Source organism: Grampus griseus (genome assembly GCF_964374135.1).
Source record: "Grampus griseus genome assembly, chromosome: 4".
NCBI classification, from domain to species: Eukaryota; Metazoa; Chordata; class Mammalia; order Artiodactyla; family Delphinidae; genus Grampus; species Grampus griseus.
Genome location: NC_138997.1, coordinates 46589456 through 46610162, shown reverse-complemented (window position 1 = coordinate 46610162; position 20707 = coordinate 46589456). Strand labels below are relative to the sequence as shown.

General features: G+C 36.8%; 1 protein-coding gene across 3 annotated transcripts; it reads left to right on the top strand.

The window, feature by feature from the left end:
* Position 1: 1 nt before the first annotated feature.
* On the top strand, positions 2 to 20285 carry THAP6 (THAP domain containing 6). Of its 3 annotated transcripts, none has more exons than XM_082653907.1 (6): positions 2 to 98; positions 1007 to 1109; positions 2478 to 2685; positions 5705 to 5857; positions 6027 to 6152; positions 17591 to 20285. In XM_082653907.1, the coding sequence occupies exons 2-6, from the start codon at positions 1030 to 1032 to the stop codon at positions 17843 to 17845; spliced, it is 822 nt and encodes a 273-aa protein (XP_082510033.1). In that variant the 5' UTR covers positions 2 to 98; positions 1007 to 1029; the 3' UTR covers positions 17846 to 20285. The 3 variants fall into 3 exon arrangements, with proteins under 3 accessions (XP_082510033.1, XP_082510035.1, XP_082510034.1); XM_082653908.1 differs by lacking the exon at positions 2 to 98 and adding an exon at positions 200 to 331; XM_082653909.1 differs by lacking the exon at positions 5705 to 5857 and having other exon boundaries at positions 4 to 98.
* Positions 20286 to 20707: the final 422 nt, after the last annotated feature.

The following is a 20707-nucleotide window of genomic DNA, read 5'->3' as shown; positions in this document are numbered from 1 at the left end:
CGGGGCAGCCGGATTTCCGGTTCCCGAGCTGACGGGACGGAAGCGAGGGGAAGCGCAATCTCTTTAGTCTGCGTTAGTCGCTGCCTTCGCCGCAAATGGTAATGACTCTTAGGTTGCCTCCCCTTTTCCCCCTTTCGCTACCCGCCCATAGCCTGGGCGTGGTTCGGGGCGAGGAGGAAAGCCCCTGAGGAAGGGCCGCTCTCCGGCCGCATCCGCACTTGTGACAGGGCGGCCCCTCCGTCTCCCGGCGGCGGCCGAACCCTCGAGAAAGGGGCCGAGCTCGGCCCGGCCTCCTGGCTCTGAGCTGGTCCGGCGCGTGCCCCGCCGGCAGGTAGGCGCCCAGGCGCTTCTCAGCGCCCAGAGCTCCTCTTCTCCTTTACTTCCTCTTCATTCCTTCAGTATATATCCTAACATTTACTTTGTGCCAGTCAGCAGCCACGCCGTGGGGACAAAAGTGAGAAAAAACGCACGCCCCACCGTGCCCTCAGGGAGCTCACAGACTGGTGCCGAGAAAGACGTTCATCGGGGACTCTGAAATAAATGGAGGATTACAGCTTTGAGAAGTGCTAGGAAGGAGATGTGTGTGTTCCCCGAGAGCTAATCCTAGAGAGGATCTGACTTAATCTGGCTGTCAGGGAAGGTTTCCCTGGGGAAGCAACGCTTGGGCTGGGAGCTCAGCCTAGGTTAGGGTGCCAGGAGGAGTCAGTGTGCCAAGGCGTGGTGGCGAGGGAACATGGTGCCTGTACGAAGCGGTGGGAGGGACATGTACCGGCCTCCTAAATGGAAATCGGGCGCCTCTGTGCATCGCTAAATATGACTTGCCTTATTAAAGAAGCCAAACCCCTAGAAAATTGTATGAGCAGAGCTGCAGGTTTTGCAAGAAAATATTTCCCTTTGGCTTTCTAGCATGATTTCATATTACCTAGAACATACTGGAAGGTACCGGGAACGGTAACTGTGTTACTCTTAGCTTTGGAGTTAACTAACCCTTTTAATTTTCTTTCAGTTCTGGTATGAGTTGCTAAAACCATGGTGAAATGTTGCTCGGCCGTTGGATGTGCTTCTCGCTGTTTACCAAATTCCAAGCTAAAAGGACTGACATTTCACGTGTAAGATTCTGCTGTAGTTAAGCCAAGTACTTCTGACTGTTAGAAAAAGCAAAAGATAGTTCTACTTAAATCATCAGTTTTGCAGCCAAATACTGTACCCCTGAGCTATACGCCCTAGACGTTCAATTTTGAACTTTAGTTCTCAGGTTCTTTTTAAATAGCCTTTTGAGTTGAATTTGAAATGACAGTGATACTCTTACACTTTTATCATTTCGTTTAGAAGCTTAAGATACCTGCAAAGGTATCACAGGCTGATTACCAAAACTATCATCAACCTCATTTTTGCTAATATTATTACTTTGTATTTTAACATACCTCCTAAGAAGTTCAGTGTTGTTTACGTATAGTTTACAATCCGAAGGATCTTTGCCTAAATATATTCTGTCCTTTAGAAATAGATCAAGCCTATGTTGTAGAGAAAAAATATAAATTACAAGTTCAGGATGGTCCTGAACCAAATTACAACCAAGATCGTCCTAATTTAAAATTTTAGTCGTTCTTCTGACAGAATAGGAAAGAAGAAGCAATAAGATTTAATAATTATGCATTTGCTAAAGGTTTATTTTGCTGCTTTTGGGCCAGACACTGTGCTGTGTGCCAGAGAAAGACCTGCTAACTACTTTGCTAGGTATAAGGAAATCAAAAATGAGTATGTGTACCCTACCGTATTCCAAAAAGGATTTGAACCAGCTGGAAAAATTGGAAAAGATATGGTTATTGGCCTCCAGATCTCAAAATAATTCTGATCTCCAGAATTCCAAACTCTGCAGGTGTTCTCTGCATTCATTCACTAAGCATTTATACCCCTGTTTTGTATTAAATGCTGTACTAAGCAATTTTTTTGATGCTGACAGAAGAATGAAAGTACAAGTGTCTGTTCATCTGGGATAAATTCCTCAGATAGGAAAAGGCCCAAGTGATATTCTTTATCATCTACAGATGAAGAAAAACCTTCAGGTGTGGATCTTACTAAAAGGTGTTAAATGTCTTTTGAAACTTTTCTTCTTTATAATGTGAGAAAGATGTAAATGAGGGCCATATGCCTGCAGCATGTTTGGTAGAAAAATCTGACTATGAAAACTGAAAGTTAAGAAAGCATGAGTCATGATGGTTTCCTCAATATTCCAGTTCCCAAGAGTAATACCAAGAATCAATTTAGGCACAGCCTTAATTCAAGTATATAGATATATAGATATATAGATATAGTATATAGATATATATATCTATAGTGTTTAATTTTAAAATGCTTCTTGTATGTATATAGTATATATATATACTATAGATATATATATATCTGTATATATAGTATATAGATATATATATATCTATAGTGTTTAATTTTAAAATACTTCTTGTATGTTTTTCTAGATTCCCCACAGATGAAAACGTCAAAAGAAAATGGGTATTAGCAATGAAAAGACTTGATGTGAATGCTGTAGACATTTGGGAGCCTAAAAAAGGAGATGTGTTGTGTTCAAGGCACTTTAAGAAGACAGACTTTGACAGAAGTACTCCAAATATTAAACTGAAACCTGGAGTCATACCCTCTATCTTTGATTCCCCATCTCACTCACAGGTTTGTTTATGACATACTGCTTACCATCATTACCCACTTTTTTTTTTTTTTTTTGTGGTACGCGGCCTCTCGCTGTTGCGGCCTCTCCCTTTGCGGAGCGCAGGCTCCAGACGCGCAGGCCCAGCAGCCATGGCTCACAGGCCCAGCCGCTCCGCGGCATGTGGGATCCTCCCGGACCGGGGCACGAACCCGTGTCCCCTGCATCGGCAGGTGGACTCTCAACCACTGCGCCACCAGGGAAGCCCCATTACCCACTTTTTATGGTACTATTTAAGAAACTTCACCCCACTTGCTACCATTTTTATTGTTTGCTTATTAATTTGAAGCCCATTCTTTAAGTTTTTAGGTTTGTAAACCGCTGCTTAAGCTTTTGTAATGAGTAGTAGGAGAATTTTACCAGAATCCACTCAGAAATATCTGTATATTATTAAGGTTTGGTGAAGCAGGCTACCTTAGGAGTTGGTATAGCTCAAGATTCGTGTCTGAAAACTGGAGGAACATGAGAGGGTTGAACTGGAGTTTCAAGGTGGCAGTGCTCCTCACACTGCAGCAGAAGTCAAGAGCAGAGCCTCTGACACACCCAAGGTATAGTTTTAGAGCCACACACACACATTCAAGCTTAAAGCCTAGGTAGGACTAGAAGGTAGAAAACCAAAACAGGAGAAGGAAAGAAGAGAGGTCAGAAAAAGACAATTAAACAATTGTTGAAGTAAACTCTGGTTGAATTCTGTGTTTTTTCCTCAATGATGTTAGTGCCGTGGGTGGGCTGCTTCACCCTCACTATCTCACTTGAATTCATATACCTGAAAGTGTATTCATGTCCAGAAACTATAGAGACTGACTGATTCCAATGTGGAGAATTCAGGGAGAGCCTGTGGGTTCCCACAACAATAGTCGTGAACCTCCATTGAAAGGTGTCTCCTTCCTGACAGCTGGAAACGAGGAAAGTAGTCTAGAAGAGTGCCTGCTTCCAGGTGGTCTGGGTCACGTTTGCGGCTGTTCATATTGCAGTACCTGAGCTATCCGGTGGAGACTGCCTCACTTACTTCTATATTAATAAGTGTACAGTATCTTGTGCAATTTGCTCTCAAGGGTTTGTTTCCTATAGCAGGGAGTCATCTGTAATGTTAGGAGGACCTTAAGAAATATGGACATACTAAATCAAATAAACCATAAATTACTAACTTTGAAAAACTATTTCCTAATAACAAGTGAATTTTTTATTATAGGAAATTAGATGACACAATCAAAAAGAAAATTAAAATTAACAATAATCACATAATCCAGAAATAATACTGTTAACACTCTGATGTGTATCTTTCCAGTCATTTGTATGTGTATGTTTGTATATAAATTCATCTATATATATTCTTACAAAATAGAATTATACTGTATATCCTTTTTATTTTTTGCTTCACTCTTTCGTTCTTTCAACATTCATATAGTGCTGGCTGTGTGCCAGGCACTAGTCTAAGCACTTTACATATAAACTCTTTTAGTCCTCAAAACAACCATAAGAGTTAAATACTATTATTATTCGCATTTAACCACTTGAGAAAACTTAGGCTCAGAAAGCTGAAATACATTCCCCAAGTCGCACTGCTGTTAAATGGTAGAGGCTGGATTTGAACCCAGGCATTTTGGCTCCAAAGTTCACTCTTAACTACTGTTTTCCATGATGTTAAACATTTTTCCACAAGGAGACTTCCCTGGTGGTCCACTGGTTAAGACTCCACGCTTCCACTGCAGGGGCACGGGTTCGATCCCTGATCAGATCCCGCAAGCCATGTGGCATGGCCAAAAGAAAAAAAAAAAAGACACAAGGACAGTGTGACAAATGTCCTCTTAAAAATATATATTTTTTCCACAACAATGGCTTTCAAACTTTAGTCTACATAAGTATTATCCAGGGAGCTTGCTTAAAATGCAGAATCCTGTGCCCCTCTCCCAAAGAATTTGATTCAGCAAGTTTGGTTTGGAGTCTAGGAATCTGCACTTTTTAACAAGCACCCCGCATGATTGTGTTGCAGCTCAAGGGATCACGTTTTTAAGATGAACCTATATGGAACATCAATTTTTTAACTAAACTTTATAGTGAAGTCAACATATATAAAGGCCCACCATAAAGCTTATACCAATCTGCTTACCTACTAGTTATGCATAAAAGTGTCTGTTCCCCCTAATCCTCAATGTAAATTGTGATTTTAATCTTTGGTAAAATTGATAGGCAAAAATGCCATCTTATTGTTTTAATTTATCTCTGAATATTAGAAAATGATTATTTCTAATATGAATATTAGAAAATGTGTTTCTGCATTTTTTTCATGTTTATTAGACGTTTTTATTTCTTATGTGAATCACTTATTCAGGTCCTCTTCTATTTTCGTCTTTTTCTAAGCTGTTTTGGAACAACACTAGATATTGAGGCTATGAATCATTTAACTGCCATCTATGTTGCAGTTACTTTTTGTTATTTGTCCTTAGCTCACATTATGGGGTTGGTTTGTTTTGTTTTGTTTTGTTTGAAATTCAGACTTTTTTTTGAGTAGTCCTATATTTTCTCTTGTGCTATCTGACTTTAGCCTTTAAGATTATGTAAATATTTCCCATGTATTTTTCTACTTCCTCATTGTTTTCATTCTTACATAAATTTTCAGTATATAGAATTTCATTTTGACCTATTATACATAAAGGATATAACTGTTTTTCATAATTAGTTCATTTTTTCATGATTTATAGCCTTTCTCCACTTATTTAGAATGACACTTTTTATCCTAAAGGCTTTTATCTACATGATCTATTCAGATTTTTCTAAGAGAGTAGTACACTTTTTAAACTATTGTTACTGAGTAGGGTGTTTTTAATACTTTGTAGGGTATATCTTCCCTCATTGTCACTCTTTTTCCAGAAAAATTCATGTTTCCAGATCAACTTTAGAGTTACTTTGGGGAAGTTCCTTTAAAGTACTCTCAGTAAATTTAAATTGTACTGACTTTTCTTTTTTTTTTTTTTTTTGCAGTACACAGGCCTCTCACTGTTGTGGGCTCTCCCGTTGTGGAGCACAGGCTCCGAACGCGCAGGCTCAGCGGCCATGGCTCACGGGCCCAGCCGTTCCGCAGCATGTGGGATCCTCCTGGACCGGGGCACAAACCCGTGTCCCCTGCATCGACAGGTGGACTCCCAACCACTGTGCCACCAGGGAAGCCCCTAACTTTTACTAACTTTTAATAGCAATTTCCAGAAAAAGAAATATATTAATTTTACTACATACAGTTAAGAAGGTTAAAATTTTTCCAAAGGATAGAAAATCTACAATGATTGTTATTAACTATTCTTAACAGGGGAAAAGAGAAAATCTTCATTGTAGGAAAAACTTCACCCTCAAAGCCCTTCCAGTCACAAACCACAATCACCAGCTTGTTGGTGCTTCCTCGTGTATCGAAGAATTCCAGTCCCAGTTCATTTTTGTAAGTAAAATTACTTACTGGGCTAATGTTAATATTAAGATGACCATGTCCTCTCTCTTAGGATTAAGTTTTCAAAATCTTATTGAAAAACTAGGAGTTTAGGTGTTTGAGATTTTTTTTAAATATGTAATATCCAGAAATATTGCTTCCCAGGGGCATTATAATTTATATATTTGCAATAACGATCCACAGGTAGTTAACCTTTTGTTACATAGTTCAAAGAGTGCTTTCACAAGGATATTTCAACCAATAAAATACAATAATTAATTCCTCCCTATAGGTACTATAGTTTCTATATGGAAATATCTAATTTAAAAAATAGTTATGTCTTTAGGTTTTCTTAAAGGACAGTCGTACACACACATTATTGAAGCTTTATTCATCTCATTGCCTGTTGATGTTAGAACCAGGCCTGGAATCCAGATCTGTTTTACTGTCTTGATTACTATAGCTTTATAATAATTCTTGAAATAAGACAGTGTTAATCTTCCAACTTTGTTCTTTTTCAAAGTTGTTTTGGATATTCTGGGTCCTTTGCATGTTCATATGAATTTTAGAATTACTTTATAAATTTCTACAAAAATCCTGCTGGAGTTTTGACTGGGATTATGTTGAACCTACAGATCTACTTGGGAAGAACTGACATCTTAATAAGACAATTTTATGTCTTCCAGCCCATGAATTCATTGTATCACATAATTTATTTAGACCTTTAAATTCTCTCAGCAGTGTTTTGTAGTTTTCAGTATACAGGTCTTTCACTCCTTTTATCAGATTTATCCCTAAATATTTTATATATTTGGATGCTGTTATAGACAGTGTTGTTTTATTTACTGTTGAAGTGGGGAAATAAATTTTTTTTTTACTTTTTTATTTTATTTTTTTATACAGCAGGTTCTTAATAGTCATCAATTTTATACACATCAGTGTATACATGTGAATCCCAATCTCCCAATTCGTCACACCACCACCACCCCTACACTTTCCCCGCTTGGTGTCCATACATTTGTTCTCTACATCTGTGTCTCAATTTCTGCCCTGCAAACCGGTTCATCTGTACCATTTTTCTAGGTTCCACATATTTGCGTTAATATAGGATATTTGTTTTTCTCTTTCTGACTTCCTTCACTCTGTATGACAGTCTCTAGAACCATCCACATCTCAACAAATGACCAAATTCCATTCCTTTTTATGGCTGAGTAATATTCCATTGTATATATGTTCCACATCTTCTTTATCCATTCGTCTGTCGATGGGCATTTAGGTTGCTTCCATGACCTGGCCATTGTAAATAGTGTTGCAATGAACATTGGGATGCATGTGTCTTCTTGAATTATGTTTTTTTCTGGGTATATGTCCAGTAGTGGGATTGCTGGATCATACGGTAATTCTAATTTTAGTTTTTTAAGGATCCTCATACTGTTCTCCATAGTGGCTGTATCTACATTCCCAGCAACAGTGCAAGAGGGTTCCCTTTTCTCCACACCCTCTCCAGCATTTGTTGTTTGTAGATTTTCTGATGAAGCCCATTCTAACTGGTGTGAGGTGATACCTCATTGTAGTTTTGATTTGCATTTCTCTAATAATTAGTGATGTTGAGCAGCTTTTCATGTGCTTCTTGGCCATCTGTATATCTTCTTTGGAGAAATGTCTATTTAAGTCTTCAGCCCATTTTTGGATTGGGTTGTTTGTTCTTTTAATATTGAGCTGCATGAGCTGTTTATATATTTTGGATTAATCCATTAATCCATTAATCCATTAATCCTTTGTCCGTTGATTCGTTAGCAAATATTTTCTCCCATTCTGAAGGTTGTCTTTTCACCTTGTTTATGGTTTCCTTAGCTGTGCAAAAGCTTTGAAGTTTCATTAGGTCCCATTTGTTTATTTTTGCTTTTATTTCCACTACACTAGGAGGTGGATCAAAAAAGATCTTGCTGTGATTTATGTCAAAGAGTGTTCTTCCTATGTTTTCCTCTAAGAGTTTTATAGTGTCCGGTCTTACATTTTGGTCTCGAAACCATTTTGAGTTTATTTTTGTGTATGGTGTTAAGGAGTGTTCTAATTTCATTCTTTTACATGTAGCTGTCCAGTTTTCCCAGAACCACTTATTGAAGAGACTGTCTTTTCTCCATTGTATATCCTTGCCTCCTTTGTCATAGATTAGTTGACCCTAGGTGCGTGGGTTTATCTCTGGGCTTTCTATATTGTTCCATTGATCTATGTTTCTGTTTTTGTGCCAGTACCATATTGTCTTGATTACTGTAGCTTTGTAGTATAGTCTGAAGTCAGGGAGTCTGATTCCTCCAGCTCCGTTTTTTTCCCTCAAGACTGCTTTGGCTATTTGGGGTCTTTTGTGTCTCCATACAAATTTTAAGATTTTTTGTTCTAGTTCTGGAAAAATGCCATTGGTAGTTTGATAGGGATTACATTGAATCTGTACATGGCTTTTGGTAGTATAGTCATTTTCACCATATTGATTCTTGCAATCCAAGGACATGTTATATCTCTCCATCTGTTGGTATCATCTTTAATTTCTTTCATCAGTGTCTTATAGTTTTCTGCATACAGGTCTTTTGTCTCCTTAGGTAGGTTTACTACTAGGTATTTTATTCTTTTTCGTGCAGTGGTAAATGGGAGTGTTTCCTTAATTTCTCTTTCAGATTTTTCATCATTAGTGTATAGGAATGCAAGAGATTTCTGTGCATTAATTTTGTATCCTGCAACTTTACCAAATTCATTGATTAGCTCTAGTAGTTTTCTGGTAGCATCTTTAGGATTCTCTATGTATAGTATCATTTCATCTGCAAACAGTGACAGTTTTACTTCTTCTTTTCTGATTTGTATTCCTTTTATTTCTTTTTCCTCTCTGATTGCCATGGCTAGGACTTCCAAAACTGTGTTGAATAATAGTGGTGAGAGTGGACATCCTTGTCTTGTTCCTGATCTTAGAGGAAATGCTTCACTTTTTCACCATTGAGAAGGATGTTTGCTGTGGGTTTGTCGTATATGGCCTTTATTATGTTGAGGTAGGTTCCCTCTGTGCCCACCTTCTGGAGAGTTTTTATCATAAATGGGTGTTGAATTTTGTCAAAAGCTTTTTCTGCATCTATTGAGATGATCATATGGTTTTTATTCTTCAATTTGTTAATACGGTGTATCACGTTAATTGATTTGCGTATATTAAAGAATCCTTGCATTCCTGGGATAAATTCCACTTGATCATGGTGTATGATCCTTTTAATGTGCTGTTGGATTCTGATTGCTAGTATTTTGTTGAGAATTTTTGCATTTATATTCATCAGTGATATTGGTCTGTAATTTTCTTTTTTTGTAGTATCTTTGTCTGGATTTGGTATCAGGGTGATGGTGGCCTCATAGAATGAGTTTGGCAGTGTTCCTTCCTCAGCAATTTTTTGGAAGAGTTTGAGAGAGGATGGGTGTTAGCTCTTCTCTAAATGTTTGATAGAATTCACCTCTGAAGCCATCTGGTCCTGGACTTTCGTTTGTTGCAAGATTTTTTATCACAGTTTCAATTTCATTACTTGTGAGTGGTCTGTTCATATTTTCTATTTCCTCCTGGTTCTGTCTTGGATGGTTATACCTTTCTAAGAATTTGTCCATTTCTTCCAGGTTGTCCATTTGATTGGCATAGAGTTGCTTGTGGTAATCTCTCTGGATGCTTTGTATTTCTGCAGTGTCGTAACTTCTCCTTTTTCATTTCTAATTTTATTGATTTGAGTCCTCTCCCTCTTCTTCTTGAGGAGTCTGGCTAAGGGTTTATCAATTTTGTTTATCTTCTCAAAGAACCAGCTTTTAGTGTTATTGATCTTTGCTATTGTTTTCTTTGTTTCTATTTCATTTTTTTCTGCTCTATCTTGATGATTTCTTTCCTTCTGCTAACTTTGGGTTTTGTTTGTTTTTCTTTCTCTAGTTCCTTTAGGTGTAAGGTTAGATTGTTTATTTGAGATTTTTCTTGTTTCTTGAGCTAGGCTTGTATAGCTATAAACTTCTCTCTTAGAACTGCTTTTGCTGCATCCCATAGGTTTTGGATCGTCCTGTTTGCATTGTCATTTGTCTCTAGGTATTTTTTGATTTCCTCTTTGATTTCTTCAATGATCTCTTGGTTATTTAGTAACGTATCGTTTAGCCTCCATGTGTTTGTGTTTTTTATGTTTTTTTCTGTGTAATTCATTCTAATCTCATAGCGTTGTGGTTGGAAAAGATGCTTGATGTGATTTCAGTTTTCTTAAATTTACTGAGGCTTGATTTGTGACCCAAGATGTGATCTATCCTGGAGAATGTTCCGTGCACACTTGAGAAGAAAGTGTAATCTGCTGTTTTTGGATGCAATGTCCTATAAATATCAATTAAATCTATCTGGTCTATTGTGTGATTCAAAGCTTCTGTTTCCTTATTTATTTTCATTTTGGATGATCTGTCCATTGGTGTAAGTGAGGTGTTAACGTCCCCCACTATTACTGTGTTACTGTCGATTTCCTCTTTTACAGCTGTTAGCAGTTGCCTTATGTATTGAGGTGCTCCTATGTTGTGTGTATATATATTTATAATTGTTATATTTTCTTCTTGGATTGATCCCTTGATCATTATGTAGTGTCCTTCCTTGTCTCTTGTAACATTCTTTATTTTAGAGTATATTTTATCTGATATGAGTATTGCTACGCCAGGTTTCTTTTGATTTCCATTTGCATGGAATATCTTTTTCCATCCCCTCACTTTCAGTCTGTATGTGTCCCTAGGTCTGAAGTGGGTCTCTTTTAGACAGCATATAAATGGGTTTTGTTTCTGTATCTATTCAGCAAGCCTGTGTCTTTTGGTTTGGGCACTTAATCCATTCACGTTTAAGGTAATTACCTATATGTATGTTCCTATGACCATTTTCTTAATTGTTTTGTGTTTGTTTTTGTAGGTCCTTTTCTTCTCTTGTGTTTCCCACTTAGAGAAGTTCCTTTAGCATTTGTTGTAGAGCTGGTTTGGTGGTGCTTAATTCTCTTAGCTTTTGCTTGTCTGTAAAGCTTTTGATTTCTCCATCGAATCTGAATTAGGTCCTTGCCGGGTAGAGTAATCTTGGCTGTAGGTTCTTCCCTTTCATCACTTTAAGTATATCATGCCACTCCCTTCTGGCTTGTAGAGTTTCTGCTGAGAAATCAGCTGTTAACCTTATGGGAGTTCCTTTGTACATTATTTGTCCTTTTTCCCTTGCTGCTTTCAATAACTTTTCTTTGTCTTTAATTTTTGCCAATTTATTACTATGTGTCTCGGCGTGTTTCTCCTTGGGTTTATCCTGTATGTGACTCTCTGTGCTTCCTGGACTTGGGTGGCTATTTCATTTCCCATGTTAGGGAAGTTTTCTACTACAATCTATTCAAATATTTTCTCGGGTCCTTTCTCTGTCTCTTCGCCTTCTGGGACCCCTATAATGCGAATGTTGTTGCATTTAATGTCCCAGAGGTCTCTTAGGCTGTCTTCATTTCTTTTCATTCTTTTCTCTTTATTCTGTTCCGTGGCAGTGAATTCCACCATTTTGTTTTCCAAGTCACTTATCTGTTCTTCAGCCTCAGTTATTCTGCTATTGATTCCTTCTAGTGTATTTTTTATTTCAGTTTTTGTATTGTCCATCTCTGTTTGTTTGTTTTTTAATTCTTCTAGGTGTTTGTCCTTTAATTCTTCTAGGTCTTTGTTAAACATTTCTTGCATCTTCTTGATCTTTGCCTCCATTCTTTTTCCACAGTCCTGGATCATCTTCACTTTCATTATTCTGAATTCTTTTTCTGGAAGGTTGCCTATCTCCACTTCATTTAGTTGTTTCTCTGGGGTTTTATCTTGTTCCTTCATCTGGTATGTATCCCTCTGCCTTTTCATCTTGTCTATCTTTCTGTGAATGTGGTTTTTGTTCCACGGGCTGCAGGATTGTAGTTCTTTGCTTCTGCTGTCCTCTCTCTATTAAATAAATTGACTTTTGTATATCAATCTTGTATCTGTCAAACTTGCTAAACTCACATATTAATTATCAAAGCTTTTTTTTAGAGGTTATCCGGTTTTCTACATAGACAATCATGGTGTCTGTCATTAAAAACAGTTTTATGGTATCCCTGGCGGTCCAGTGGTTAGGACTCCACACTTGCACTGCTGAGGGCCCAGGTTCAGTTCCTGCTTGGGGAACTAAGATCCCACAAGCCACGTAGCGTGGCCAAAAAAAAAAAAAAAACAAAACAGTGTTAATTCTTCCTTTCCAATATGAGTGCCTTTCATTTCTTTTTCTTGCTTTATTGCACTACCTTGAACCTCCAAGGTTATGCTGAAGGGAAGTACTGAGAAATGATCTTTATGCTTTGCTCCTGATTTTAGGAGGAAGTTGTTCAGTCTTTCACTATTAAAGATATTCATATGATATTAAATATGTTATTTCATAACTGCCCTTTATCAGATTGAGGAAGTACCTTTCAATTTTTTTCTTTCAGTTTTACTGAGATATAATTGACATATAGCCCTGTATAAGTTTAGAGTGTACAGTAATGGTTTGATTTACATATATCAGGAAGTGATTATCACAGTGAGTTTAGTGAACATCCATTATCTCATATAAACAAAGTTAAAGAAATAGAAAAAAAATTTTTTCCTGTGGTGAGAAGTCTTAGGATATACTCTCTTAACAACTTTCATATATAACACAGCAGTGTTAATTATATTTGTCATGTTGTACATTATATCCCTAGTACTTATTTCTCTTATAACTGGAAGTTCTTACCTTTTGACTGCCTTCATCCAATTCTCCCTCCTCCTATCCCCTGCCTCTGATAACCACAAATATGAACTCTTTTTCTGAGTTTGTTTGTCTGTTTTTGAAGTATAATTGACCTACAACATTATGTTATTTCCTGTTATACAACATAGTGATTCCATATTTCTATACATTTCAAACTGATCACAATAAGTATAGTTACAATATGTCACCATATAAAGATATTACATAGTTATTGACTGTATTCCCAACACTTGTACCTTTCATACCTTTGACTCATTTACTTTGTAACTGGAAGTTTGTTCCTCCTACTTCCTCACCTGTTTCTTTCCTCCCCACCGCCTCTAGCAATCACCTGTTTATTCTCTATATCTACATCTTTGTTTCTGCTTCATGTTTGTTCATTTGTTTTGTTTTTTAGATTCCACGTATAAGTGAAATCATACAGTATTTGTCCTTTTCTGTCTGACTTAAATTCACTTAGCATAGTACCCTCTAGGTCCATCCATACTGTTACATAGGAAGTGCCTTTCTACTCCTACTTTGCTGAGAATTTTTATCAGAAAGGAATGTTTTGTCAAATGCTTTTTCTGTGTCTGCTGAGAGATCATTTGGGTTTTATTTTTTAGTTTGTTAGTATGATTAGTTACACTGATTGATTTGTTTTTATTTTTATTTTTGGCCACACCACATGGCTTGTGGGATCTTAGTTACCCCACCAGGGATTTGAACCTGGGCCCTCGGCAGTAAAAGCAGAGTCCTAACCATTGGACCACCAGGGAATTCCCCAGTTAATTTCTTAATGTTAAACCAGCCTTGCATTCTGGAATAAACCCTACTTCTTCATGATGTTATTCCTTTTATATATTGTTGGATTAGATTTAAAATTTAGTTTAGAATCTTTCCTTGTATGTTCACAAAGAATATTGGCCTATAGTTTTCTTTCCTTTGAATGTCTTTGTCTGGTTTCAGTATCAGAATAATGCTAACCTCAAAGAAAAAGTTAGAAAATGTTGCCTTATTTTTCAATTTTCTAGAAAAGTTTGTATAGATTTGCAGTTATTTCTTCTATAAATATTTGGTAGAATTCCCCAGTAAAACAATCTGGGACTGTAATTTTCTTTGTGGGAAAGTGTTTTAAGGAGCTAGTTACCTTCCAAGGGATTTGTCCATTTTATTTCAGTTGTCAAGTTTATTAGCTTAAAATTATTCAAAATATTTCCTTATTATCTTTTCAATATCTATAGAATCTGTAGTGATACCATCTGTCTCATTTCTGATGTCAGTGATTTGTTTCTGTTTTCTTTTATTGCTGATTAGTCTGCCTAGAGATTTATCAGTTTTATTGATCTTGTCAAGAACTAGCTTTCACTGATTTTTCTCTTTTTTTTTTTGTTTTTATTTTCTACTTCACTGATTTCCACTCATCTTTATTATTTCCTTTTACTTATTTCAGTAAAATGTGCTCATCTTTCTAGTTTCTTTCTTTTTTTTTTTTTTTTTTTTTTGGCGGTACGCGGGCCTCTCACTGCCGTGGCCTCTCCCGTTGCAGAGCACAGGCTCCGGACACGCAGACTCAGCAGCCATGGCTCACAGGCCCAGCCGCTCCGCGGCATGTGGGATCTTCCCAGACTGGGGCATAAACCCGTGTCCGCTGTATCGGCAGGCAGACTCTCAACCACTGCGCTACCAGGGAAGCCCTCATCTTTCTAGTTTCTTAAGATGGAAGCTGAGGTCATAGATTTGAGGCTTCTTCCTTTCTAACGTTAGCATTTAGTGATATTAATTTCTCCTTAAGTATTGCTTTAGCAGCATTCCACAAATTAAATGTGTTTTCATTTTCATTTAGTTCAAAATACTTCCAAATTCCATTTTGATTTGTTCTTTGATCCATGGGTTGTTTGGAAGTGTGCTATATAGTTTGCAAATATTGGGGAATTTCCCCAATATCTTTCTATTATTAATTTCTAACTTAATTCTGTTGTGGTCAGAGAATATACATTGTGTGACTTGAATGCTTTTAATTTTTTTGAGACTTATAGCCTACAATATGGTCTGTCTTGGTAAACGTTCTGCATACATTTGCAAAGAATGTATAGTTTGCTGATGTTAGCCAGAATGTTCTATAAATGTCAATTAGGTCAAATTGATAATGTTCAAATCTGCATTCTTAATTAATTTCTGTCTACTTGTTCTATCTTTTATTGAGAGAGAGCTGTTAATCTTCTAGTATACCTGTGGATTTGTCTAATTCTCCTTAAATTGTCAGTTTTTGCTTGTTACATTTTGCAGCTGTTATTAGGTACTAAATATTTAGTATTCATATGTCTTCATAAATTAACCCCTTTATTTTTAAGAAGTGGCCTTCTTTATCCCTGGTAGTATTCATTGCTCTGAAGTCTACTTTGTCTGATAGTAACATATCCACTCTAGTTCTCTGTTTATTAGTGTTATTGTAGTGTATCTTTTTCAACTCCTTTACTTTCAACCTGTTTGTGTCTTTTTATCTTTAAAGTGCTTTTTTTCTGGGCAGCATGTACTCTTGGGTCTTGATTTTTTTAATATAACCTGATAATTTCTGCCTTTTAATTGGATTATTTAAACTCTACACTTAATGTGATTATTATTACATTACTTTAAATTTTTTTATATCACATTACTTAATGTGATATGGTTTGGTTTAAATCTGTCATCTTACTTATTTCCTGTTCCATTTGTTCTTTGTTCTCATTTTCTTCTTTTTTTGCCTTCTTTTAGATTAACTGAATTTTTTTTACAATTCCATTTTGTCTCCTTTTTTTCACTCATCAGCCATAACTCTTTGATAGTTGCTTTTGGGTTTATAGCATCCATGTTTAATTTACCACAGGCTACATGATAAGTGATATTATTCCACTTAGCATATGGTATATGAATCTTATCATAATATACTTTATTTCTCCTCTCCAACCTTTTTTGCTACTGCTATCATACATTTCACTTTACATATGCTATGAACCCCACACTACATTTTATTATTTTTGTTTAAACAATAAATTATCTTTTAAAGAGATTTAAATAATAGTAAATCTGTTATATATTATTTATTATGATAACAAATCTATTAAATTTATTATAAATAAATTTAAATTGTAAGTTTTATGTGCAGGTATCCTATTTGATTCTCTTTTAATATCTTTCATGTCTCTGCTTAACTTTTAAACATATATAATACAGTTTTACTAACTTCGTTAATTCCCTTGTCTGCTAATTCTAACATTTGTGAGTTCTGGGTTGGTTTCTGTTGATTGGTTTATCTCTTATTATGGCTCGTATTTTCCTGCTGCTTTGTGTGCCTGGTAAATTTTGAGTGCCGGATTTTACCTTGCTGGATGTTGGATAGTTTTTTGTCCTGTTTTCTTGAGCTTGGTTACGGAGTTTGGTTATTTGGAAACAATTTGATCCTTTCAGGTTTTGCTTTGTTAGGTAGGACTAGAACAGTGCTCAGTCTCAGGCTATTTATTCTCCACCACTGAGGCAAGACTTTTGTATACTCTGCTCAGTGCCCCATGAATCTGGTCTGCCTGGTGGGAGTAGTGTCTATGCCCTGTGAGCTCAGGGCACTCCTGACCTGTTCTGGTCACTCTTTCCTCAACCTCGAGCAGTTTCCTACAAAGAAATACTTGAAGGGGAGCCTCTGAAGATCTCCAGGGTTCTCTCTCTGTGTAGCTCTTTCCTCTCTAATACTTTGCCCTATGAACTGTAGCCACCTTGGTCTCCCTGGATACTTTGCACTATCTCCTCAACTCTATCTACCAAGCTCTACCTGGGTTTCCTCCCCTTGCACTGAGGCCTAGAACTCTCTCAAGGCAGTAATCTGGGCAATCTTAGGACTCACCTCTTTGTTTCCCATCTCTCTGCAGTATCTGCCTTCGTTGCCTGATGTCTGTTTATCTTCAAACATTTTTACATCTTTTGGCCATGTGTTGGGGTTTTTTTAGATAGGAGTCAATCCAGTCTATGTTATTGCATCTTGGCTGAAAGCAAAGTCCTCTTCACTAATTTTAAGTAACAGCTTTTCAAAATTATTTTATGTTACATTTATAAGATATGTCAGTGTTGTTTTTGGATGAAGAAAAGTCTACCCAGCAGACATAAACATAACCACAGTAAATACTGAGAACTTAAATTATCTCTTTAAAACCCCAAGACCAGAGTCATCTCTAAATCCATAACACCCAGCCTGAGGACCTGCTTCAGTGCTCCTTTCCTTTCATACCTTATAAAGTGAAATATTCATCAAAATAAAGCAATTCAGTTAAAAGTTTAAAAATTTAAGTTTTTGTGATAGGTAAAACTTAAACTTAGCAGCTCCACACTTAGGGACCAAAAGCTGTATAGTCATTGTGAATGTCTCGCTGTTCATAAGCAGATACCTACCTCCAGGTGAGAAGTACTTCCCATCCACAGGATTCTGTACTCCTCGTGTATGCCTGGCCTTAGACAAAGAGGGAGGCCCTAGGCGCCAAAAATACTGTTCTACCCCCATCCTCTTCCTGTGTTCTTTAAACTTCTTAGTGTCACCAACTTAAAGATCTTCTCTAAGTATAGTAAGTGGAGAAATAGCTGAGGCCTAGTTATAATTTTTTATCTCACTGCTTGTCTGTCTGGTTTAATAACTTGGTGTTTATGTTTTTAGGAACATAGCTACAGTGTGATGGACAGTCCAAAGAAACTTAAGCATAAATTAGATCAAGTGATCAGCGAGCTAGAGGATACCAAGAAAAGTCTGCGGAATGTTTTAGGCCGAGAAAGACGTTTACAAAAATCATTGAGGAAGACAATCAGGGAATTAAAGGATGAATGTCTCATCAGCAAAGAAACAGCCAATAGACTGGAAGCTTTCTCTTGGGAGTGGTGTCAGGAGAGCATAGAACAAGACTATATTTCATGAAATAATTTCATGTTATGTTCTACCTAAAATTGTTATTGGTACAGCTTTTCAGAAAATGATTACCATCATTAAATAATATCTGTCATTTAGAGTGCTTCTTTGGATCCTCCGCAGCATTACGCATTAGTGTTATTATCCAAAGGCTTTTTTTTTTTTAAGATGTGCAGAAATTTGTGTTGGTTGTCATGTTATTGGGTGACTTGTGACAATTATGTTTTTATAGACCTAAACTAGTGCCAGGTCACTATTGTAAGATGTTAAAAATCAAGAAGATTCTGTAGGACTAAGGAAATGATTTCAAATCAGCCACATTAAGCTGTAATAGTAGAAACTGGACACTTTAGCAGCATCAGATTTTTGGCTTCAAAGGAGTACCTTTGCTTATGTAGGCTTTATGGTAAGTACGTTGAATTGTACTTTAACTGTATTTTACCACAAAGCAGAATTCATTTATAACACATGTCCATCTTGGATCCAATCCAAGGTTCTTTTGTTATCAGTAATACCAAAAGATCTTTTTACAGGGCATCCCATGGTACTGACCTTGAGAACAACATATGGTGCAGATCTTTTGGCTTTTAAAGTTGTTCAGAGCCAAGTTAAGAAGACCCCTGATGAGGTCTTGTTTTTTCGGTACAGTACATCATTTCTCCTCACTAGGAGTACTTTGATGTAAACCAGCATAGCTTTAACAAATTTTTAAAGAGGGTCATAAATCTGATTTTCAAATGGTTACTCTGATGGTTCTGAACAGTTTGTTTCATGACTGTTATTTCATCATAAAGGTGTATCTTCAAAATCTGAATGCCAGTAGTAACTGGATACTTTCAATGCTGTTTTGTATTTTACAGAAAGTAGTGTTACTAACGTTTTTTAAAATACGAAATGCAGAAGAAACCATTAAAAATAATGATGTGGCTCTTCTAGTTAAAATAGGAATTGGAGAGAGAGTTATAATATTTTCCTTTAATTAGGAGAGTAGATTACTATCCAAGAGCTTTTATTTAGAGAATTGGATAAGTAAACAGCAATTTTAGAATAGCTTCTTACTGAATTTACAAAAGAATAACTCTTAGTTATTTTCTAATTAATCCAAGGGTCAGAAATTTAGGTTTATCTCCTAATTTGTTAGTAAAAACAACTGAAATGAAGAGTCATAAACACTGTGGATCAGAATAAAATTACTAGCCCAAAGCCAAATTCTACTTTGAAGCATGTGTACATTCATGAACTTCATTCACACGTCCATGCTATAATAGTTACAGTTTGAATATCAGTTATTTCAATGTGTTAACTAGAAATGAGCTGCATTTTTTGCTAATGTTCATTGTAATTTTATTTGTGTTACATTAATATCAGTAAGGATATGGTCACTTGAATTTTTTTATATTTAAGAATTTTCTGTTTTAACGCACGTTACGTTTTTATGTAGGATTCCAAACCTTCCCTCTAAACGGGATTTTACCCACATTTGAAAGATTAGCATTATGCTAAGAAGAAATCATGGAGGTCCTGTCGTTTTACTACCTTAAAAAAAAACTCATTACCTACCCATTATTTATTTGAGTTATTTAATTTTGAATTCATAGTGGACACTCTAATGGGAAGTTTGGGTATGATCTTAAGTTTTATGGAGATTCTGTGATAGAGGTGGAGACTCTTTCCCTCAACCTGTTTTTGAGCAAAAAAAAAAATTAAAGTCAGTGGACAGTGGAGAAAACTAAGAGGACAGATCCAAGCACAGTATGTCCAAATCCTAGATCTCTGCTGGCTGCTTAGAATAAATCAAGCCCAGAAGACCTATCCAAAAATCAGTCCCCAGTTTCTGCCACTATCATCACAGTTGCCGCAGTCACTTCTGCTACTAGTGTTCACAGTGAACTCAGCTTTTGTCTTCTTTTTCGTTGGTCTTAGTATCATCAAGAGAGAGAGAACTGTGGGCAAAGTATTGGTATCATCAAGAACCCAGAGCTTTCCACTTGCCATTTATTTTTATGGAGAAATGATTACCAATAGATAGAAATCTGACATAAGAGATAGGGTCCTCTCCACCTGCCACCCAAACAAATGCCTGAACATGGTGCATACCTCAGTCCACTGTTCCCAGAGATTCCAGCCTAGCCTGAGAAGGAACTGTCCTCTGCAGAGCAGAGCCAGTCATCCCGCATCCAGAGGTTCCTTAAGCAGCCAAGGCCAACCTAAGACTATCACTTTGCTTTCAAGCTTGGAATAGCCTCTGGATCCTGGAACAAACCAATACACCAGTTCAACCTCAGCACCAAATCAGGTACAAAGGACTTGATACGGCATTTTTCTCCATATCAAGTTTAAATTTCTGGAAATAGATTTTGGTTGCTAAAGATAATCACAATTATACCATAATCATTCATTTGAGAAAAGATGAAACGTATTAAAAATATATATTTACGGGGCTTCCCTGATGGCGCAGTGGTTGAGAGTCTGCCTGCCGATGCAGGGGACACGGGTTCGTGCCCCGGTCCGGGAGGATCCCACGTGCCGCGGAGCGGCTGGGCCCGTGAGCCACGGCTGCTGAGCCTGCGCGTCCGGAGCCTGTGCTCCGCAGCGGGAGAGGCCACAACATTGAGAGGCCCGCGTACCGCAAAAAAAAAAAAATATATATATATATATATATAGTTTTAATAAAAAGATAAAATTATTATAGAAATAATTTGAGTGGTGAAGAATCCATTATATATTTGAAGAATAAAAAATTTTTTTCCAGTAATGTTCTCTATGTGGTTTTTATACATTCAGTTATTCAATAAAATGAGCCGAGAAAAATCAAGAGTATGTATACAGTGGTTTTGCTTTAACTTCTGCTACATTTTTTCCTCCACCAAT

Coding starts and splice junctions, on each gene's coding strand:
- THAP6 (XM_082653907.1), top strand. CDS start 1,030: ATGGTGAAATGTTGCTCGGCCGTTGGATGTGCTTCTCGCTGTTTACCA. Junction 5,858..6,026: donor CGTGTCCCCTGCATCGACAG/GTGGACTCCCAA, acceptor TATTCTTAACAG/GGGAAAAGAGAAAATCTTCA. Junction 6,153..17,590: donor TCCAGTCCCAGTTCATTTTT/GTAAGTAAAATT, acceptor TTATGTTTTTAG/GAACATAGCTACAGTGTGAT.